Consider the following 24,063-nt stretch of genomic DNA (forward strand, 5'->3'; position numbering starts at 1 on the left):
GGCACTTAACAACAACAATCCTTGCTGAATAATTGTGTTAAGTTTACTTTAATAGAGTTTTAGGTGGATACTAGCTAAATGCTTGTGGTGGTGGTGATATGCTGTGGAGTCGGAACCGACTCATAGTGACCCTGTACAGGGTTCCCGAGGCTGTAAATCTTTATGGGAGCAGAAAGCCTCCTCTTTCTCCCGCGGAACAGCTGGTAGTTTCAAACTGCCAACCTTGAGGTTAGCAGTAGAGAAACTAAAAGTTTAAGATTTGTAACAAGTACCACTGTTTGACACACCAGAAAATTATAGTTTGAATGGACAACCTTAAGTGTTACAAGCATGGAACTGCTTATATTAATGACTTAATTGGAAACTTTCCTGTGTGTAACTTAAAGTGAAATGATCATGAAAGTCAAAATAATCTTTTAGTAGTAGGGCAGTTGTCTTAGCATAAGGGAATAATCAAGTGAGAACAAGGACAGTGTCTTTATGCCTATAATTATTTGATAGAATCAAATTGGAAGAATAGATGCCTACCTCTATTATTAATGTGCTTAGTTTTCCTAGTTCCTTCTCAGTGGTCTGACTTTTTTTCTGGAAGAGAAACTTCTGCTAAAAAGCATAAAACCACTACAGAATCATACCCGTGCAGCAAGAATTAACATTTAAAAGAATATCACAAATTGTCACCATCAGTTAGCTAATATTCAGTTAGTGGTTCAAAGTGAAGGCATTTGTACTCTGTATTCTAAACATATTTAATCTTAGTTTGCTAATGATGGGTGAAAGAGGACCTCGGGACTTAAGATCCTTGATTGTGGTTTCTTGTTGGAAGAAAAACTTGAAGAAGGCAACCATTCCATTACTTTATTAAAGTTCATATGGTATTGATTTGCCATCATTTGAATGTGCTGGAAATGAAAAAAAAATTGATAGTGATCATCATTTATTTGAACTGTTAAGTGTAATTAAAATATGAAAATATTGTTGTCTTTGTTTAATGATGAATACTAAATTTAAGCTAAGTTATAAGGTGTGCTGTTTGAAAATATGGAAGATACAAGAATGAAGCCAGTAACAAGTGTATGCTTGTATTTCCTACTGATGAAGACTTTCAGACAAGTTGTTCCCATGGGTAGGTGATGTCACTCTGCATGTATATATATACATTTAGATATTTTGCATGGTTATACATACAGGAGTAGTACAATTTTGACTTGACTGTGATCTATTGCCTTCATTTGGTTTTGGGGGAATGTGATGATAAGAGGCTGTGGATGGTACTGCTGATATCAATTTTGAAATTACTAAAATATTTATTGCAAACAGTCAACACTTAAAATACAAAGAACAAAGTCCTTTAAAAATTTGGACTTACGGTCAAATAGTCAATATTGTACTTGACCCTCATATCTTCTGCACCTAAGTGTTTGGACATCACACAGTATCTTGATTCCATAATAATCATTTTGAACTCTGACGAGAACTCGATGGAATGTTACAGTTTTCTTTTCTTTCTGAGAAAAGAAAAATCTTAAATATGAATCAGGTTTATTACTATTTGATATAAAAGCTATTACCAGTTAGTACTGAAACCAAACCGTTGAATTTTGGGATGATTGATAAACTAGATTTACCCTTTTGGGGGAACTAACAATTATTTTTATGTAGTCAATTGAAATTGTCATGATCGTCAGAATTTCATATTGTGACATGTCTGTTCTTTATACAGTGGCACCTAACAACTCATTTGCTTTTTTGTGAAGTCATTTTTTATTTTAAAATGTTGCTATGTAAACCTATAGTTTGGGAGTTTAGCAGGGAAAAATACCCCAAGTGTGTGTTTCATGTTTTGTTCAGTGACAATTTGCACAATGGATGTTTGCATTAAAAAGTAATCCTTCATTGTGTTGTATTATAATGATCCATTGGCATCTATGTTCCTTCATAGTCTAGAGTTTTGTAAAATAGGTGTGTTGTAATATTTGTTGGATGATGTTTTAAAAATCTTTATAGAAAGAGATGGTTTACCTGCACTTCATAAATTGTTGTCGGGACAAACAGCATTCCTTTATTTCTGCTTTATTCTAAAATAGGTGTCAGAATCAGGTAGTGCGTCTTTCTTGAATGAATGAAAATTTTATTTTTGCTTTTTTGCTGTTAGAAAAAGGTAGTATTAGCATCTTTCAAGCATGTATCTGTTCTACAAGCATGAATATTAAATTATTTCAGCATGAAGCACTGTAGTATAATTACTTTGGAACTCATCTCAGCTGCCTTTTTTTCACTAGTTAGGGTGATTTGGGAGTGAAAGGGACCTCTTATTTTTCCAGTAAAAACCTTAATATCTTCTTGTAAACTCACCCATAAGAATGTATATCATTTCCTTTGAGTGTGAGCTGATTGTCTTTCTCAGGACATTCTCACAAAACATTCAAAGCAAAATCCTGAAGGTGGATTTTGTATATCTGTGCTTTTGTAGAATGTTATAAACTATATGTTGTTGTTAAGTGCCGTCGAGTCAATTCTGACCCATAGTGACCCTGTATAGGGTTTCCGAGAAGCAGCTGGTAAGCTTGAACCACCGACCTTGCAGTTCAAATGGCTTTGCAGTCTGGCGCATTAACCCACAGCGCCACACCAGGACTCCTATATATATATATAAACTGTATAACATCCCTGTTATTAGCAAAAGGGCTTTACTAGAAATGGACGAAGTCAGTCAAGTAGAGCTCTAATGTTAGCCTCCTGTCATTACCAGACAGGAAAATGTATTTATGATTTTCTTTGAATCTACAAGGAACTTTTAACATTACCTACTAAGAGAAAGAACTAGATTCATTCTCTTAACATATAAATTGGGTTTTAGTAGTTTGCATCAGTTTTTCTTTCTTTTATTTTTTTAAAGTAAATTTTCACTTTCTGTCAAATGTTCCCCTTTTTCTTAACCTTTGCTCTTCAGGAGTATGGTGAGAATTCATTGTAATGTTGTTCAGTAAAGTCTTGTGTTTTGTTCTTCATAACACTACTTTTCTTCTTTGCAAAATTTGTCCCTCATCTTTGTACTTTGGGGTTCTTTTCCACTTTTACATCATTTATAAATCTTTAGATTTATGAAGTACTTCTTTTCTGGTCAGATAGAATAATAAGATAAGGACAAAGGCCTTTTAGAGGGCTCTTAATTATTTTAGCAGTACTTTTCACCCCAACAAGTTAGATACAAGTATACATTTTCTTTCCTCCCTAGATGGACCTCCAGTTGTAGCTCATTATGATATATCTGACACCAGCTCTGACCCTGAAGTGGTAAATGTGGACAATTTATTGGCGGCTGCAGTAGTTCAAGAGCACAATAATTCTGTAGGAGGCCAGGACACAGGAGCTACCTGGAGGACCAGCGGGCTTCTAGAGGAGCTGAATGCGGAGGCAGGTTGGTCTCCCTCGCCCCTTCTCTCTCTTCTCTAACGGTGGGGTGTGCATGTGTCCTGGTAGCTATTTTCCTAGTTAGTGGGCCCTGCTGAAGAAAACAGGACATTCCAGAGATATCTGGCATTAAATGATTGTCACTGTCCAACTTGCCGTTTTTTTTTAAGTGGAAAGAAGATGGGTAGCTTGTCAGTAAGAAAGGAAAAGACATGGATTGTAGGGTTGATTTCAGTGCATATGCCAAACCAACATGAATGACCATGTGCTCTCTATCTATCTCTCCTACCTCACCTGCCTATTTTCCAGTGATTTCTCTCACTTAATTAAAAAATTGACCTTGGAGCCCCAGAAGGAAGCTATTTAAATTTTCCCCATGGGACTGTTCATATGTAGTGCTGCAACTGTGCCTCTTCAGGAGTCCTTATCATATTTTGTCTTTTCTAACCCCTTTTCTTTAAGTTTCTGCTTCTGTTATCTCAGGAAAAATCTTTTTCCCTTGCTTGGCACTATTATTTCTCTTACCTCTGTGATTTGGTTCTCTGAAGAGGGAATGTTTTTTCACTAAAAATCCCATTAGTATTTACTGCCTTTGGAAACTCCTCATAGTACCTCCAAGTCTCCTTCAGTATTTTCCTCACAACTCTTTCTTTCAACATTCCTTCTAATGTAAACTTTATTTCTTTTAAAAATACTAATGCTTAAGAAAAGAGGGGGAGGGAATGATAGTTTATTATGCAATATGTATTTTCTTACTTTAGTGCTATTAAAGAATTACTTTTCCAATTATGTTAAATTATATTGGCTTTTAGGAGCTAATGTAACGACTTAATCTCTACTCAAAATATTGTTATTATGGAAAATGAGTTAAATACAGCAATGGGTTATAAGTTTAGAACTTTCAATATTGAAATTGTTAGGATGTGGCAAGACTCAGGCAGTGTTTCATTCTGTTATACATAGGGGTTTCTATGAGTTGGAACTGACTTACCGGCACCTAATAACAAAATTCATAGTTATATTGGGGTTCACTCTTTATGTTATTCTTCGATTTTTTTTAAATGTCCAGGTGTCATCTCTCATTCTTGGGACATATTCTCAGGAGGGACCAGTCCCTGGAGACAGACATTATCCTTGGTAAAGTAGATGGTCATCGAAAAAGAGGGAGACCCCTAACGAAATGGATTAGTACAGTGGCAGCAACAGTGGACTCAAGCGTAGTAACATCAATTGTGAGGATGACACAAGACCAGGTGGTGTTTTGTTCTGTTGATCATAGGGTTGCTATGTACAACAATAACAAAGATCCCCTGTGCTCTACCTGTTCTTCCTTTTTGCCCCTAAACTCCTGGGAACTACCATTCTTTTAATTCTCTTTTTCAGAATGTCTTATAATTGGAGCCATGCAGTATGTAGCTTTGTCAGACTGGCTTATTTTACTTAATAGTTCTATTGTGGCGCTGTAGGATAGGCACTAGACTGCGAACCAAAAGGTCTTCAGTTCAAATCCATTAGTTGCTCCTTGGAAACCCTGTATAGGGTTGCTATGAGTAGGAATTAACTTGATGGCACTTAACAACAACAAAGCAGAATACTTGGAGTTTTTATTGGGATTGCGTTGAATTGATAGATCAAGTTGGTAAGAACTAGCATCTCAGCAATATTGAGTCTTCCTATTCATGAACAGGGACTCCTGGCGTGGGGCTACAGGATCAGCATTGGATGTTGAACTACATGGTGGGCAGTTCAAAGCCACCAGCAGCTCCTCAGAAACCCTATACAGGGTTTCTATGAGTTGGAACCAACTTGACACCACTCAACAACAATCCACGAACATGGAAAATGTCTCTGTTTATTTGTATCTTTCATCAGAGTTCTTTCGTTTTTCTTAATTCTTATTTTTCATAATATTTTTTCTTTTCATAATAGCTCTTATTTTTGTTGGTAATATAAATGGTGTTAAGTTCTTTTATTTCATATTCCAATTGTTTATTGTTGGCGTATGAGAAAGCAATAAACTTATGTTTATTAAACTTGTATCCTACAGCCCTAGTATATATTACTTGTAGTTCCCAGAGGGCTTTTTTTTTAACTTTTTATTGTGAATTGAGTAAAGATTTACAGAGCAGATTATCAGTTTTGCATTCAACAAATCATATACTTTGCTTCATTTCAGTGATTGCAATCCCCTCCATGTATTAATCAATTAACAGTGGTGGTGGTGTGCTATGGAGTGGCCTATGACTCATAGCTACCCTGTATTGGGTTTCCGAGGCTATAAATCTTCATGGAAGCAGAAAGCCTCATCTTTCTCCCATGGAGTGGCTGGTACATTTGAACTGCTCACCTTTTGGTTAGCAGCTGGAGTGTAGCCTACTTTCATGCCAGAGTTCCTTGTCAGTTAACCGTGTATTTACCGCTATTTCTTCCCTGTGTCTCTTACAACTTCATCTATCTTCTTTCAGACTCTCTCTTGTATATTGCGCCCCCGTTACCCATTTTTAACATGTGTCTACCCTCTAGACTTAATAATTCCCTCTCCTTCAGTCCACTAACACCCCCTCCCCCCCCGCCGTACCCATCATAGAATGCTTCATTTAGCAAGAAAATATTTTCTTAACTTTTTGCAACAGTAGTCTCATATAATATTTGTCCTTTTGTGATAGACCAATTCCACTTAGTATAATGTCCTCCAGGATGGTTTTTTGAGGAGGTTTTCTTCATAGATAATCATGCCATCTGTGAACAAAGATAATTTAATTTTTTCCTTCTCAGTCAGTATAACTTTGATTTCCTTTTGTTTTATTGCACTAGTGAGAATTTGCAGTATAATGTTAAATAGAAATAATGACAGGCAGGGGACATGTTTCCCTTGTTACTAATTTTAGGAGAAGCCTTTCTAATTTTAGGAGGTTTCTCGCCATAAGATGGCTGTTAATTCTAGATGTTCAAGTTGAGGGCTTTCTCCTCTAGTCCTAGTTTGTTGTGAGCTTTTATAATGATGAATGTTACCATACAGTCAGTGCTGTTTTGTTTTGTTTTGCATCTGTTGGTGCTATCATATGATTTTTATTCTTTAGCTTGTTTATTTTCAAATGTTAAACCATGCTTGCATACCTGGAGTAAATCCCTGCTTGGTTGTGGTATGCAATTCTTTTTATGCATGGTTAGAATCAATATGCTGATATTTTATTGAAGAATTTTATATCTGTGTCTCTGAGAGATAATGATCTGGAATTTTCTTTCCAGGTAGTTTCTTTGTCTGCTTTTAGTATTAATATAATGCTGATCTCATAAAATGAGTTTAGACTTGTTCTGTCTGCTTTTACTTTGGAAAGATATTGTTGAGAATTTATATTTTTTATTCAACAGTGAGACCATCTAGACCCGATGCTTTCTGTATCAGAAGGTCGTTAATTCTTGATTCATTTTCTTTAGTAGATATAGGCCTATTCATATTATGTATTTCTCTTGAGTGAGTTTTGGTAGAAATTTGTTCATGAGAAATGTGTGTCTTCTCTCTTTTTTCTTGGCTAGATTTGCTAGTGATTTATCAATTTTATTGATCTTTTCAAAGAAACAGCTTTTTTGGTTTTATTTATTTAGTATTTTTCGAGGAGCTCTTGGTGGGTTTGAACTGCTGACCTTGAGATTCACAGTCCAGTGCTGATTCTACAGTGCTACACCAGGAGGTTTTTAATATAGATAATACCTGGATTATGAACGAGTTCCATTCCTAAGTCTGACTTTAAGTCAAATGTGTATGTAAGTTGGAACAGTTAGGTGTTTCGTATCAAATGTCTTTAGTTAAATGTTTATCTTAGTAAATAAGTATATAATGTACCTTTCTATGCATACAACACATTAAAGAAGCTCTTCTAGATGCATAAAAACATCCTTAACTTAAAACTAATAGTAATGTTGTAATGCCTGTCGTAAAGAAGTAGCACCCATTTGCTATTACAAACCATTGTATTGTACTTTGACTTTCTAAGGTAATAGGCTTTACGGAATTGATTAATAACTCTGAGTTATACTTCAGTAGGATGTTCATAACCTGAGGACTACCTGTTTCTGTTGTCAGTCCTTTAAGGACCTTCTGCATTCATTGCATGTATTGAGTTTCTGTTTAAGCACATCTTCAGCTGCATCCTACTGATTTTTAATAAGTTTTCCTTTTTCTTCACTTCAAATAATTTGAAACTTTCTTTGACATCTTATTTAGAATTGTGCTGTTTAATCTCCACCTATTTTGGGCTATTGGTTTTTAGTTAAATTCCATTGTGGTCTAAGAACATATTTTATGTGATTTCCATTCTTTTATTTTTGTAAAGGTGTATTTTATGACATACGATATAGTTTATCATTGTGTATGTTACATGTGAGCTTGAGGAAGAATGCATATTGTACCGTTTTTTTGAACGAAGTATGTAAATATCAATTAGATCCAGTTGATTAATGGTACTGTTCAGTTTTTCTGTCTTACAGATTTTCTTCCTGTTGCTTCTGTCAGTTACTGATAGATGGCGGGTATGGATAGTGGTTTGGTCCTGTAGTCCTCTTAGTTTTACCCCCTTAGGTGTTTTGAAACTCTTGTTCAGTCTGTGTTTTTGTTTTTAAAGTTTTTTGCTATTTAGTATGTCTTGTGATGTTATGGTTGCTAGCTAGGCATGATATATTGAGTAGGAGGATCTAAAGTAAATAGGTTTGTTTTTTTTTGTTTTGTTTTTTTTTTTAAATAGAGCTTTTATTGTGAATTGAGTGATAGTTTACATGGGAGAACATAAGTTTTGCACTCAACCAATCACATTTTGTTTCTCTGCAATGATTACAATCCCCTCTGTCCGCAATTGGTTAACAGTATTGCCTTTATTCCTGTTTTGTTTTTGTTTTTAGTTTTTGGGATGCACAAAAACACGCAGGAATATATAATTGTTTAAACAGCCGAGGGACACATTTTGCAAGCCAGCCTCCTGCTGCCAGCACCCAGCCTTTCTCTTTCCACAGGTCAAATAGGTCTTTAATGTGAAGTTTCATATGTATTTGGTTTACAACTTGGTTTACGGCTTGCTGCAGTAGTAGGTGTCAGAGAGGCTAATATCTCTTTCAGTGTTCTTTTTATGTGTCCTCTGTTGCCTTTAGGAGTCCTCGGTGGTGCTGCAGGATAAGTACTGGGCTGTAAACCACGAGGGTAATGGTTCAAACCCATCAGGTGCTCCTTGGAAACCCTGTACAGGGCCACTATGAGTCAGAACTTACTTGACGCTTCACTGACAACTGACAACTGTTGCCTTTAGGTTTCTTTAGTGTCAAAAACAAACAAGTTCTACCTTCCTTCACGCCCTCTTGATCTAGAGGGCATGGAGGAAGGTAGAATCTCCACTGAGTAGTATTCAATCTGGCTAGGCTGGGCTGATGAAATGAAATGCAGATAGGTCTCTTGTGATACAATAGTGAATAATTGTTATCAGGACTGATTGTGAGGGTTGGAAACATAATGTAGACATTTTGTAGCAAGGAGGGGAGTGATTAACTTTGCAGTCTAGGAGTGGAGGTCCCTGGGACCATTAAGGGAGAAGAGTGGAGAGTGGGACCCTACCCAGAGAAGCAGTGACGCCTGAGATGGAGGAAGAGACAATGATGTGGAGAGATGGAGCAGCTGGGGACTTTAGACACAGAGAGGGAGAGGGGCTGTGTGCTGACAACCGGGGGGCAGGCTTGTAGTGTATACCCTTTGGTTGGTTGATGATGCATGGAGGGGATTGTAACGATGGCAATGAAACAGTATATGATAGGATGAGTGTAAAACTAATGTTCTCCCATGTAAACTATCTCATAGTTCACAATAAAACATTTTAAAAAAATAAGAGCGAATAACCTGTAAAAGAAAAAAAATAAAAAAGATTTAAAGCCTTGCAGAAAAACAACAACAAACAAACCATTTGTAGAGTGAATTAGAGTTAACCATTTGAGTAAAGGTGCGCCCTTGTGGTGTAGTTGTTCAGTTCTGAGTTGTTAACTGAAGGGTTGGCAGTTTGAACCCAGTAGTTGCTCTATGGGAGAAAGATGAGGCAGTCGGCTTCTGTAAAGATGTACAATTTTGGAAACCCAATGGGAAGTTCGACTCTGTCCTACGGAGGCTCTATGAGTCAGAATTGACTTGATAGCAGCAGCATTTGAGTGAAAAACTGCAAATGGCGCATCCAAGCTGAATACAGAAGGAGTACAATTTTTAAAGGTGGAGGATTTCCAATAGGGAGGTCCTTAACTGGGAGAATTTTACAAGACAGGGCTGTTTTGTCATTGGTTCCCTAGTTAAACTTGTGTGATGGTAATTTGTTGTGTGCAGTACAGGGTTTTGAATCAGTCATGGCTGATGACGCAACACCCGAATGGCCATGAATTTGTCAAATGTGGGTATACTGGAATGGTGCAACAATACTGTGTTAGTGTTTCTTTTCTGTATCTCTTGGTGTGTGTGCAATAATTTCTCTAGGATATAACAGAGTTCACATACTTTGTGTTGTTGTGAAGTGTTGTTGAGTCGGTTCCAACTCATAGTGACCCTGTATAGGGTTTCCAAGGAGTGGCTGGTGGGTTTGAGCCACTGACCTTGAATTTAGCAGTCCAGTGCTGATCCTACAGTGCCACACCAGGACTCCTCCATATGTGTTGTTGCTAAAATGCTGTCGAGTCTCAGTTCTGATCCATAGTGATTCTGTAAGGTTTTCTAGACAGTGTTTCCTTTGCAGCAGGTGGGTGTGGTTGGCAGTCCAGTGCTGATTGTGCAGTGCCACCCCAGGACCCCCTAGGTCGTCTGTTGTATGTAGCGTTTGTAGTCCGTAGGAAGGACGTCACTATTCAGCAGATCTCAGGACATTTTTTAATGGAGTCATTTATTGTCTCTTTCAAAAATCACTTTTTTCATTGAGAGTTCATTTGTTTTCCTTTTACGTCTGAAAATACAGACATGTGAAGAAAGACTAAAGCTTCATATTATACTCTACTGTAGATGTAATTGTCATAGGGGAACCTGTTTTGTAAATTTCGATCTACTTGTAGGGTCACAGCAAAATGTTAATGCTAGATTCCCAGTTTATAGTTTTGAGACTTAGACTTTTATTATCAGTTAGATTGTCATTCTTATAGTTTGATTGTAAGATAAATGTTCTAATGATTTTTTGGGTCCTCCTGTTCCCCCTCCTAACAGCATCACGAACTAACTGCTGACCAGGCTATTCAAGGGTTTGATGTCATCAACAGAGCATCCAGCCCATCTGCAGCCTCACTCACTCATTTAGGACCATGGAAATATCAGTAGCAATAGAGTACCTTGTGTCTTTTTCCAAAGGATAATGTTTTTGTACCCCAAATGGTTTTGCTATTTAGTTTTCATTTTAACTGAGGTATAGTAATTGAATCACAAACAGATTAAAAAGCTAAAATTGAAATCAGGAAAACCACTGGCCAACTGAAGACATAACACTTCCATTCCAGTTCTACCATGTGCTTAATTTTTCTCACTTGATGGCAGACTTGAATGGCTAGTGGATGGCAGCTTGCTGCTGAAAGCTTGAACTGAACAGGAATTTAGTGTTGAATCAGCATCATCTTACAGATGGTCTGAGTCAGGTAAATAAAGGTCAAGCCTCAGTTTCCCTCATCAGTAAAACTAGGATAAAGGTAATATCTATTTCAAAAGGTTATTGTATCCATTAAGTGAAACAATATATATGCAACATGCTTAATGTAAGATATAGCACATGGTGGTAGTGGTGGTGATTTTTGTTGTTAGGTGCCATCGAGTCAGAACTGACCGATAGCGACCTTATGCACAGCAGAACAAAATGCTGCCCGATCCTGGGCCAACTTCACTACTGTTGCCACGCTTGAGCCCATGGATGCTGCCACTTGGCCAATCCATCTCATTGGGGGTCTTCTTCTTTTACTCTGACTCTCCACCTTACCAAACATGATATCCTTCTCCAGTGACTGGTTCCTCCTCACAATATGTCCAAAGTATGAGAAACGAAGTTTGGCCATCTTGGCCTCCAAGGAGCACTCTGGCTGCACTTCTTCCAACACAGATCTGTTGGTTCTTTGGGCAGCCCATGGCACTTTCAGTATTCTCCTCCAACACCATAACTCAAAAGCATCAATTCTTCTGCAATCTTCACTGTCCAGCTTTCACACGCATATGAGGTTATTGAAAATACCATGGCTTGGATCAGGCACACCTTAGTCCTCAATCTGACATCTTTGCTCGTCAACACTTTAAAAAGGTCTTGTGCAGCAGATTTGCCTAATGCAATACATCATTTAATTTCTTGACTGCTCCTTCCATGAGTGTTGATAGGTGATCCAAGAAGAATGAAGCCCTGAGAACTTCAATTTTTTCTCTGTTGATAAGAATGTTGTTTATTGGTCCAGTGGTGAGGATTTTTGTTTTATTTACATTGAGATGTAATCCATACTGAAGGCTGAGCTCTTTGATCTTCATGTAAATGTTTTAAGTTCCCTTGTACTGTTAAGTCAATTCCAACTCCTAGTGTCCTTATATAGGGTTGCTAAGGCTGTAAATCTTTGTGGGAGCAGAAAGCCTCATCTTTCTCCCTTGGAGTGACTTGTGGGCTTCAACTGGTAATCTTGAGGTTTGTAGTCCAGTGCTTATCTTACATAACCACAGGAATACTAATCAGCATTGCGTTAATATTATTATGCTGAAATTGAGAAAGAAACGACCAAATCAGTGGATTTCCAATTAACTGTCCAGCTCTGGTTACATAGTAGTTAGAGCACTTATCTGTGACCCAAAAGGTCAGTGGTTCAAACCCTCCAAATATGGTAGTCTGCTTTGGAGAAGATTTACAGCCTTGGAAACCCTTTGCGGTAGCTCTGTTCTGGCATATAGTGTCACTGAATTGGAATTGCCTCTACAGCATTGGGTTTGGTTTCATTTAGTCTGCCCTGCAATGCACTGTTCTTGTTACAGAATTTCCTAAACTTTGAGCATAGCAATCACTTGGGTGCTTATAAAAATTCAGGCTCTTAGATCTTTCCCTGAAGATTCTATAATTAAATCTGAAATGGGGTCTGTGAATCTGATTTAATAAGTATCTCCAGGTAACTCTAGGATCAGACATTTTTAGGAAACAGTGTACTAGTATAACTCAGAGTAGCATAATTTTTGTTAAATTGCTATTAATAGCTTATAATAAGCATAAATGTGAATGGGACCAAGAGAAATAGAACTCTGATGTGGAGGGCTTGTAGTTGTGGTAAATGGAATTTTTTTAGAGCTATTTTTTCCTGAGAAAAAACCTTGGCTGTCCTGTTTTTCACCGTAGTAGTATGCAGAAATAAGTCTTGGGTTTCGTATTCCTACTGTAAGGTTTTTTATAATCAGACAAGAATGGCCACGATTTCAGTATTAACAGTTGAGAGTCATTGTAGGAAATAAAATGTGATCACAAATTCTTCTGTTTACCTGCTTCATGTGCACTCTTAATTGATTTTGGATTTCTGGCTTCTACTTTCCCTGCTTTTTAAAGCTGTTTGTAACATTCTTGTTGAAAGAGTGAAAACAAAGTAATAATTACCTTGTTTCCAAAGGTAAATGGTAATGACTAAAGATACATATCAATCTTTTCTATACCTAGCATGCTTATGCCGTCTATGTAATAATTTCTGTTTCTGTGTTGCAGATAGGCCCAGGAATAGTTCTTATCCAGTGAATTTATAATGTAAAAGTAGCTGCAATATTTCTTTTGAAGAAAAAAAAAAGAGTTTGCTATAACTTAGTTGACACTTTTTCTGCATTTGATTGGTTTGCCCTAACAGATTTGCGTGTTAAAAGGTCTCAAGTGTGGGAGAACAGAAATTGAGAATTTTTTAATAGAGTAAATGAAGTTACCTTTCTGAAGGTAAAAAAGAGCTAACCAGAGATGGCCAGCTACTACAATTGTTATGTGCCATAGAGTTGGTTTCGACTCAGAGACCCTGTGTAGGGTTTCTGAGGAGCAACTGGTTTCTGAGCTGGTGGTTCATACTGACCTTGTAATAAATACCACACCGCTAAATAGAAATCCTCTGCTTTATTTTCTGTGAAGTATATAGTAATTGTGCTGGTTAAATTTTCTCTAAAGGGCTTAGAACTAGAAAAGGCTACTATTGTTAAGTGCTATGGAGTTGGTTCCGACTCATAGTGACCCTGTATAGGGTTTCCGAGGACCAACTGGTAGGTTTGAACCACTAACCTTGTGGTTAATAGTCCAGTGCTTATCCTACAGTGCCCACACCAGGACACTGAAAAGACTGCTAGCACTGGGAGTTTTGGAGAAAAGCTCTTATTCTCTCCGACACATTTCTGTGTATGCTTTTAATGCTGCTCTTCCGTTGGATTCCTGGTGGGGAGTGGTGGAGTCGGTTCTGAATCATACCAACCCTGCATAGGGTTTCCAAGGCTGTAAATCTTTACGGGGCCAGAAAGCTTCATCTTTCTCCCATGGAACTACTGGTAGTTTCGAACTGCTGATTGTGAGATTAGCAGCCTGACTTGTAACCACTATGCTTACCGGAGTGCCTTGGTGGGGTGTGGAGGATGGCTGAAAGGCCAGAGAATGTTAGGCTTTGCTCAGGAGCTCCCAAAGGAATGTGTGGCAAGCTGAAGAGGGTTCTACTAAGGGAAAAGACTACTTACTGACTCAGGCTCTGAGGTAAGGGAAGAGGGCATGCAACCCTGGCCGTTAGAGTATTCCTGTGGTGGTCTTTTATAGAAAAGGTTGTTGTTAAGTGAAGTAGAGTGGTTCCAACGCATAGCAACCTTTTATAGGGTTTCTGAGGAGTAACTGTTGAGTTTGAACCACCGACCTTTTGGCTCATACCAACTTTATGGTCTAGTGCTTATCGTCTAGCACCACAACAACACTCTCCTTATGGTCTCTTATAGAGCGTTGTTGTTGTTGTGAAGTGCCATTGAGTCGGTTCCGAACCATAGCGACTCTGTATAGGGTTTCCAAGGAGCAGCTGGTGAGCTTGAACCACCAACCTTGCAGTTCAAACGGCTTTGCAGTCTGGTGCATTAACCCACAGCGCCATAGCATCCCACAAAGAAGGTGGGAGTTCCAGATGACTTGATAACTGTTTTATGCATCTCAAGTAATGGACCTGAAAGGAAATTGTGATGATTAACATTCACCAAGTAATTTGTATTTTGTCCCTCTAGGATTTACCTCATTTGTCTTATTTTATTGGGCAGTAATTTAAAATTTGGAGTCTTGGTATGTCACTGTGGTCTAATGCTTCAGACTGCAGAGTCGTTTGAACTACAAGGTCGGTGGTTCAGGCTCACCAGCTGCTCCTTGGAAACCCTATACAGGATTGCTATGGGTCGGAATTTACTCCACTGCACTTAACAACAACAACAACGTAGCTCTGACTGGTTTACACTAAGAGCTGGCAGGAGTATGAAAGTACAAGTCTTTCACTGACCTTGAACTGTATTGGTGTGAATGAGGGTCTGGGGGAGGGGGAAGGAAGACTTTTATGTGTAAAATGTTATTTTCTTTATATTGGTTTAGTTTCTATGAGGTGTGTCATGAAGGATTTTTAAAAAATATAGTATTAAAGAGATAATTTTTAAACAAGTGACAATATATATATAAATGAAAATACTGAAAATTCACGCCCATAGCAGCTCTGTTTATTCCATGTTAATTTGAAGATATTCTAAAATCCATCTATTTCAAGGGCTGAGTCCATAGGCTGAATCATGCTGACTTGCTAGAATTGCTTTCAGAGTGGTGCGCTTTGAATGCTCTGCCATTTGCCTTTATTGAAAGAGTTATGTGAAGCTCACATTTTCTGTGATGTTAGAGAATGTATTTTATTGCATCAGATGTTTTATGAAGACCCTTGTGACAAAGTCTGTCCATGTGTCAGTGCCACAAACTGCTGTGCTTCCCCAAACTGTGATGTGTTTGCCTTTGACCTTTTCTAGTTGAGAATTTTGTTTTTCTAAAATGATAAAACAGTGGAGAACCCCATTGCTCTTTAGATGGTGGTGAGCTTGTTATACACTTTATTTAAAAGTAGACTGGCATTGAATGCAAAGAAAAAAAAAAGGTACAGAATACAGTATAGAGTATTATCATTTTATAACTACTTACAGATATTTGCCAAAGCGCTCAAGTTATTGTCTCCTCAAGAATAGAAGTAGATTGATGAGAGGCTTTGATTACTTACTTTTATGGACTTCTGTGTTGTTCAAACATTCTTTAACCATGTACACATAGCCTGTTTAATTTCTTAAAATAATTTATTTGAAAAACAGATGGAACACTGCCTCCTATTATTTGACTTGGGTAACAGATTCACCGAAGCAAGTTCTCATTGGGCTATTCTGTTTCTGCGACTAACCATGGATGGAAATTTACCAATGCCTTGTTTCTGCTGTTTGTGAAAAAAGTCAAACTGTGATGCTTGTTTTGTCTCTCCTCTCTCAGGCCACTTGGATCCAGGATTCCTAGTGAATGATAAAACATCTGCTGGCAATGTACCACTTAATGAAGAAATTAATATCCCCTCTTCAGACAGTGAAGTGGAAATTGTGGGGGTTCAGGAACATGCAAGGTAGGATATTTGTTGGAGTAAACTGGTATTTTAAACGGTGATTTTATTTTAATCAGAGAAGTGGGAGAAAAAAAAAAGGTAGATCTCATAGCATGGTTGGCATGAATAGTGGGAGCTATATTCCAACTTGCTGTGGCTTAAAGCATATGCTTTCTGAGCTCAACAATGTGCTACATATGATGGGGCTTCAAAAAAGTTCACAGAAGCAAAACTCAAATCTTAAAAAAAAAGACCAGGCTTACTGGTCAAATAGAGACTGGTGGAGCCCTGGAGACTATGGCCCTTAGCCACCCTTCAGGTCTGGAAACGAACTCACCCCCATGGCTCAGTTTCCAACCAAACAATAGGTAGATCTATAAGGGGCACACTAGTAGTAGGGAGGTATGCACACTGTAGACTGATCAACCATTTGAGATCAAAAGAGCAGCATTTGCTCAAGGACAACGTTCAGAAAGGTTAGGAGAAGAGGAGAACTGGAGATAGGAAACACAGGGAGGAAGCAGGATAAGTGAGGTTCCATTGTGGGGACTGGGGGATTGTATTCAGTGATATGAAATATGTATGAATTGTTGAATGGAAAACTAATTTGCTCTGTAAACCTTCACCTAATTCACAGTAACAATTTTTTTTTGAAGTTTGGAGTAAAACAGAATTATTTTAAAGAAAATTTTAGCAAATTTTTTGAAGCCCTCTTGTATTGTCTTATAACAGGAACATCTCCACTGTCTGTGTCTGTGAGCTGGAGTTGATTTTTTCCCCACTTTATTCAGCAAATGTCTGGACGGCTTGACAGATTTTTCTCTTAGTGCAGAAGTATCACTGTGTTCCCTTTCTCATTTATATCAGTTTGCCCTGGAATATACTGGGAGCAAACAATTGGGAGATAGACATCTGACACCAGATTTCTTGTTTCCCCAGAACACCTCTCCTTGTCTTTCATTAAAAGTAAATGTGCAAGTCTTTTTGGAGTCCTGGTGTGGTGCTGTGGGTTAATGAGCTGGACTGCATAGTCCGTTTGAATTGTAGGGTCCGCAATTCAAACTCACCAGCCGCTCGGGGGAAACCCTATACAAGGTCGCTATGGGTGGGAACCAACTCAACAGCACTTAACAACATTATGAAATTAATTTTTGGAGCTTGGCATTTTTAAGGCCAAAACCCAGTTATACTTTCTGAGAATGTTTGTCAGTTAAACAGTTGGAATTTTAAGGATATAGTGTTTAATCAAATAGTTTAAAAACAAAAACACTTCTTTTCTCCAAAGTGGCCAATTCTGTCTTTATCAGAGCTATTATTAGTCTTAAGGCGTGCTGGTGGCACTGTAGGTTAGGCATTGGGCTGCTAACTGCAAGGTCAGAGGTTCAAACCTAACCAGCTGCTCATGAGGCTGTCAGCTCTTATAAATACTTACATAGTCTCAGAAACCCTGTATGGGGTGATATGAGTTAGAATTGAGTCGGTGATAGTTTTTTTGTTTTTTGTTTTTTGTTTTAATTATTGGTTTAGCATTTCATCCTCTAATCCGTATTTTTGCCATGTTAAATGTTATTGAGTTGGTTCAGACTCAGTAGCAACCCTATGTAGGGTTTATGAGGATCAGCTGGTGAGTTTGAACTGCCAACTTTGTGGTTCGCAGTCCAGTGCTGATCCTACAGTACCACACCAAGAGTCCCATTTATGCCATGTTGTTAAGTGCTTTCAAGTCAGTTCTGAGGAGTGACTGGTGGGTCTGAACCACTGACCTTACACAGTTCAAATTGACCTTATAGTCCAGCACATTACCCTGCAGTGCCAGACCAGGACTCCTTACTAAGCTGTCATCTTTTTTCCTCCTTCTCCTTTTCTTTTAAAACGGTTATTTTCCCTACATTGGTGGGAAAGAATTCATTTTTCTATTTTAGCAATAAACTTTTTCTGAGTAGGTCCTCTTCCCATATTTTTCTGTTCTCTTCTGACTTATCTATCATAATTAGGTGTTAGAATTACTGAAGGATAGTACAATACTGTTTGTTTTGAGCTCTGTTCTATACTGCTTCCCTGCTGACTGATAGATTGATGTAGGTTAGTTAACTTTAATTGTGTCAGGAGCACATTATCTACTCACCAGTTTCCTCTTGAATTTCATTTCAGATTACAAGGAGCCTTCAAAAATTTCATGAGAAAATTCCGTAATTTTTTCATTCAGATTTTCCAAGAACTTTTTGAAGTTCCCTTGTATATAGTTCATTGTCTCACATATTCCTGCTTAAGGCGGAGAGAGCAGGTAAACAACCTGTTGCTTATCTCTTGATTTAATCTCTTGCTCTCTGCTGAGATATATTACTTGGTCCAGTTCTCTCTGGACTTTAACCAAGTCACCCTCCTTTGGTTTTGGTTTCCTTTTGCTTAGAAATCTTGTGAACTACCAATCTTTTTAGCTCCCTTTTCCCAGTTGTCTTCCATCATGGATTCTCTTGCATCTTTTCCACCAATTATTTCTGATATATAGAGTTTGAGGATTTAAAATTATCATTATATTTCTGTTAAACTTCAAAATTGAAATGTTAAATTCCCCTCCCCCCAACACACACACACACACACACACACAAATTGGCACTAGTGCATCCTTCTCTGAACGTGGTAGATCATCCTTCTCTAGATTGTCAGTTTACTCTATAGACATACTTATTCCCATCTTGAACTAAGTCAGTGACTTTGGGTACATACATATTAAATAGCACGCTTTAACATTACTTTTAAGGACATTTTTTCCTAACTCTGAAGCTTAAAGATGTGTTTTATTATGATCAGTTGTTTTGAATATTGGTACAGTTAGATCTTGAAAGTAACATCCATTTTGAAACCTCCATGGTGGATATACTGTCCATTATAGTGAATGTACACTTTGTAAGTTTTGTTGGAGTTTTTTTTATTATTATTATTTTTTTATTTTTTAACTGAGACCTGAATTATTTTGAGGGCATCTTTTATATTAGTCTTTGAGTCTAGAACTGAGTGTTTCACTGATTCCACTCTGTCTTTCTGGAGTTGTTCCCTTCCCCCTTCCAGCAGAAGTAGCTGTATGATCTTTGAAAGATTGAAATTAAAAAGCTGAGATCCAGGTGGGGGAAGAGGCTTTCTTGTTGGTTGCTTCAGAATTGCCCCCATCGATGGCCTTCAGCTCATGCGGAATTTGTTTCTTTTACAGGTCTAGGGTTGCAGTTATGAAGTATTGATGGGCTTCTGGCAGGGTTATCACCTGGAAAAAGGTTTTAGGTTTTGATCCACATCTTTTTGTTCTAATTTGATTTGCATGCAGAGATGTTTTGTGTGGATTTTGTTGTCCTGCAATCTGTCTGTCTTAGCTATTTAATTCTACATTGTTGGTTTTTTTCTGAGAGTTAAAAAATTTTGGACTTGGTCCTTGAGTTATTATTCTCGTTGGGACTGGAATTGTTCTAATTTGTGTTGGATTACATTTTTCCATTCTGGAAGCATTTGTTTGACCTTTGCATTCAGTAATTTTGGTTGTGATATGCCTTTGTCTTTTTTCTTCTTGATAAACAGTATTTTTGTTTCTTTCTTGCATGTTAATCCCTTCCATGTTCTCCCATATGTGTTCCTCTAGTTGTAGACTAGAATGCATGCTTTCTGAACTAATGGTTGAATGCATCTTTTATGGCTGCCTTGTGTTGCTGTGGTGGTCTCCTAATGTACCTAAACATTATTGTGTCAGATATTAATTTTTGGACAGTTCACAAGATGTCCATTGCTAGTGACGTGGAGACTTTCCCAACATCTCCAGTTCTTCTGTGCCCACTTAATTTTGTCCCAAGTTTTAATTCATGATCCTCTTGTCAGTACCACTTAATCTTGCCAAAAGTTTTAATGTATGAACATCATGTCAATATTTTTCTTAGTCCTCAGTATTTTTTCCTTTTCTTCTACCCACCTTGTTGGCAATTGCCCTGGGAAGATAAAGCTATCTAGTGCTGATTTTTCTGTTTAAGAAACTGTATTTGAAAAGTCTCCTCAGTCCCTGTTCTCAGAGGCTTTTGTTGAATATGTAGACCCTGAAACCTCATTTCACAGTGGTCTGCTGGTCCTGCAGTTGTTGGTGTTAATATTGGTTCATCCCTCAAAACAGAATTGATGCAGGAAGGCTTTCACATTAACACTGAATGCTGCCTAGAACCTATTGCTAATGTTTACCATGCAAACCTTAGAGAGGCAGATATGTAAACAAAGTCTAGTAAAGGAAGATTTTCCTAACACTGTGAACATTAACTTTGTTTTCAGGTTAGGAAAAGTAAGTAGGAATGTTATTTAAGAGGACTGCTTCAGACTCTGTAAATGAGAGTAAAATGATGAATTTTTAATGTAATTTTCCACCTATCCTTACTAAGGATGGTAAGTGAACTTTATCAAAAGCAAACCATCAGAGTCTGTTCTCTTTCCCTCTTCTGTTTTCTACTATGAAGTGTGTCTTTCCTTTATAGGTTTCAGTATCTGAAGAGCAGGAAATTATCAAAACTTAGTGTTTATAAGGTTTTTTTCCCCCCTAGCATTTTGAAAACTGAGTCCTAATCACTTTCTTAGTTTTAAGACTTGAAATTTGGCTCTAACTTGTTTTTTACATGTCTCCAGCTATGTGCCCATTAAGTATTTTGTGGGTACAAAGGCTGTATCTGTACCAGAATTTGATTGGACCAATGAACTTATAGCAGAGGATGCCCCATTCTACCTCTTTTTATAATACCGAACAGGATATATGATGATGCATGACTATCTCTTTTTTTATCTTAGCCACCTTGCAAAATTTCGAGCCTCTTACATCCTTCATTATAGGGTATCTTTTTAGGTCTTATAATAATTATGGTATTGTTTTCTCTTGAAACTTTTTCTGATTTAGTGCAAGTTTTTCTATAATGTACATACTATCCTGGTATGATGCTATAGAATGAGCACTGGACTGACAGCCACAAGGTTGGCAGTTCAGACCCACTAACTACTCCTCAGAAACTGTATATAGGGTTGTGATGAGTCAGAACTGAATCTTTGGCACTTAGCAACAACAGTGTACCATCCTAGTTGAACTGGTTCTCCAGTACCCTTCTGCTGCTTAGATTTTTTTTTTTCTGTACTCCCCCCACCTCCCCACAATGTGCTAAGCCTTATTCTGTCCTCATCTTATCTCCTAGCTACCATTTTATTCCAGATAATTCAGGTCATTAAGTCATAAACATTTTGTTGGTAATGTCTTATTGGCTTATAACACACTGAAAAGTTTTAAGTTCATACTTAGAAACTGTACATATCCAAGTAACTGGCACTGAGATAAAAAAAAAAAAAAAAAAAAACAGACGTCCCCCTTATATCCCCTCATCACTTCCCGTAATTACTATGCATGTTTATAATACGACATTTTATTTGTTTTTGTAGAAATATTAAGAGCTGCTGACAACCTTAGAGGTCATCATAGATCCCTGCCTGATGTTTCTTACAGATGCCCCAGCAATTGCTTGAATGCTTAAAAGGAATTTTATTCCATTTTGTAGTAACTGTAATTGTTGGGTGGTAATAATCAGTCAAAACTTACCTCCAGAAAATGATTCATGTGTTCCTATAGTTTTCTTTCCCTTCTTTGGGAACTTTGCTTTTTACAAATAATAGAAGCAGGCAAGCTTTTGAGTGGGATGATTACATTCTCCAGAGAATCGAAACTATTGAAGAAAATCAAGCTGAGTGGATTGGCACCTGAGACAAATGAATGAACATGGTCTAGTTTTCATCCTTGAATTCTTTGAGATTCTCTTTTAAGTCATAATACACTACCTTTTTTGCCCTAAGTAGCCCAAATTGGTCTCTGGTACATGAGCCATTTGTAACTTAAGTACTGAAGTGATATATTTTTAAATAGTTGAAGCATTGCTTCATCTCTAGATTCTCTCTCCTGACTGAATATTCCCAATTCCGTCAACCATTATTAGTCAGTAGTAAACACCATCTCTAAAACTTTGACTCTCCTGCCCTCATCCCTCACCGGATATTCTAGAGTCAGCTTTGCTGTTTATTGAATATCCTCAGGCCAGCAGCATTTCTCAGTACTTTAAATATAGTCTGAGAGGCAAAGTTGTTTAGTAGAAAATAAGCCCCCAGTGGAGACTTGATTTTTGCCCTTCTTGGCTCTTTGTTTAACTTGCTTAATATCCCATACAGTTGTCTTTTGGCCTTGGTTGTCTTTTCTGCAAAATGCACAGATTCAGTCAGATCCCTTTAAAAGCCACTTGCTGATGTTATGTTGCATAATTATGTGTGGCAAGAAAAACGTGGCATCATAATTGGAGGAAGACTCATTAACAGCCTGCTTGCTGAAAGTGAAGAGGACTTGAAACATTTACTTATGAAGATCAAAGAGCACAGCCTTCGGTATGGATTACATCTCAATGTAAAGAAAACAAAACCCCTCACCACTGGACCAATAAAGAACGTTCTTATCAATGGAGAAAAGATTGAAGTTGTGAAGGACTTTATTCTTCTGGGATGAACTATCAACACTCACGGAAGCAGCAGTCAAGTGATCAAACAACGTATTGCATTAGGCAAATCTGCTGCACAAGACCTTTTTAAAGTGTTGAAGAGCAAAGATGTCAGCTTGAGGACTAAGGTGCGCCTGACCCAAGCCATGGTATTTTCAATAACCTCATATGGATGTGAAAGCTGGACAGTGAATAAGGAAGATGGTAGAAGAATTGATGCCTTTGAATTGTGGTGTTGGAGGAGAACACTTAAAGTGCCATGGACTGCCAAAAGAACCAATAGATCTGTTTTGGAAGAAGTGCAGCCAGAGTGCTCCTTGGAGGCCAAGATGGCTAAGCTTCGTCTCTCATACTTTGGACATATTGTCAGGATGGAACAGTCACTGGAGAAGGATGTCATGCTGGGTAAGATGGAGGGTCAGAAAAAAAGAGGAAGACCCCCAATGAGATGGTTTGGCCAGGTGGCATCATCGATGGCATCAAGTGTGGCAGCGGTAGTGAGGTTGGCCCAGGATCGGACGTTGTTTCGTTCTGCTGTGGGTGGGGTCGCTATGAGTCGGTTCTGACTCAATGGCACCTGACAACAACAACAACAACAGTGCAGTAAATCTGGGGCTAATGTCCTCTTTAACTCAGAGATTGAGATTCTGCCAAAGATTGTATTGACTCTTTGTAGCCACTCTTTCCCCAAATTCCTACTGAGTTTCTAAACCAGCTGAATAGGTGTTTCTTTGAACTGCTAAAACACTCAGTTTGTATCTGAATAGGTGCCTTTTTGAACTGCTAAAACACTTTATATTTTTATTTTATTATTTTTGTGTGTGTGTGCTTTTGGAGAGAATTTACAGAGCAAATTGGTTTTCCATTTACCATTTCCATGCACATTTTGTTTTCTGACATTGACTGCAATCCCCACAATGCAATAGTACTCTTCCCACTTCTTCCCTGTGTTTATCATTTCCCTTCATTCCCTTTTTTCCTATCCCTTCCTGCTTTCTGAGCTTTTTCCATGGACAAATGCTGTCCTTTGGATGTTATAATGAGTGCGTGTCTCCCTGGTGTTATTGTTAACCTTATAGGCCTGTGTTTAACTGAAGTTGAGTTATGTAGGTGAGTTCAGTTCCAGGTTTGAAGAGTGTGTAAGGACTAACGTCTCAGGGGTTTCACCAATTTCTATCAGATCATTAACTTGGTCTTTTCTTATGATTTTGAGTTTTGTTCCACAGTTTTTCCCCACTCTATACAGGACTTCCTCTTGTGGTCCTTTTCAGAGCAGTCAGCAGTGGTAGCTGAACATCATTTAGTTCTTCTGGTCTCAGGGTCTCAGAGACTGGGGTTCACATGGTCTGTTGGTATTTTGGAAACTAATTGTTTCCTTGTGTCTTCAATTTTCTTTACTCTTCTTTGCTCTGGATGAGTAGAAGTTAATAGTTGTACTTTAGATTGCTGCTATTGACATTTTAAGACCCCAGTTGCTATTCACTGAAGTAGGATGTGGAAC

The 24,063-nt window shown here is 37.9% G+C and overlaps 1 protein-coding gene across 2 annotated transcripts in view; it reads left to right on the forward strand.

Moving 5' to 3' along the window:
* LOC102824157 (chromosome unknown open reading frame, human C18orf25) overlaps positions 1-24,063 on the forward strand; it is a 119,945-nt gene that overhangs the window by 90,452 nt on the left and 5,430 nt on the right. The window contains exons 2-3 of one of the 2 annotated variants that reach the window (XM_006835105.1): positions 3,239-3,421; positions 15,918-16,044. In XM_006835105.1, coding sequence (XP_006835168.1) covers positions 3,239-3,421; positions 15,918-16,044 — 310 coding nt within the window. The remainder of the gene's footprint in view (positions 1-3,238; positions 3,422-15,917; positions 16,045-24,063) is intronic. The other variant, XM_006835106.1, reaches the window with a different exon arrangement.

Source organism: Chrysochloris asiatica, unplaced genomic scaffold, assembly GCF_000296735.1.
Source record: "Chrysochloris asiatica unplaced genomic scaffold, ChrAsi1.0 scaffold00015, whole genome shotgun sequence".
Classification (NCBI taxonomy): Eukaryota; Metazoa; Chordata; class Mammalia; order Afrosoricida; family Chrysochloridae; genus Chrysochloris; species Chrysochloris asiatica.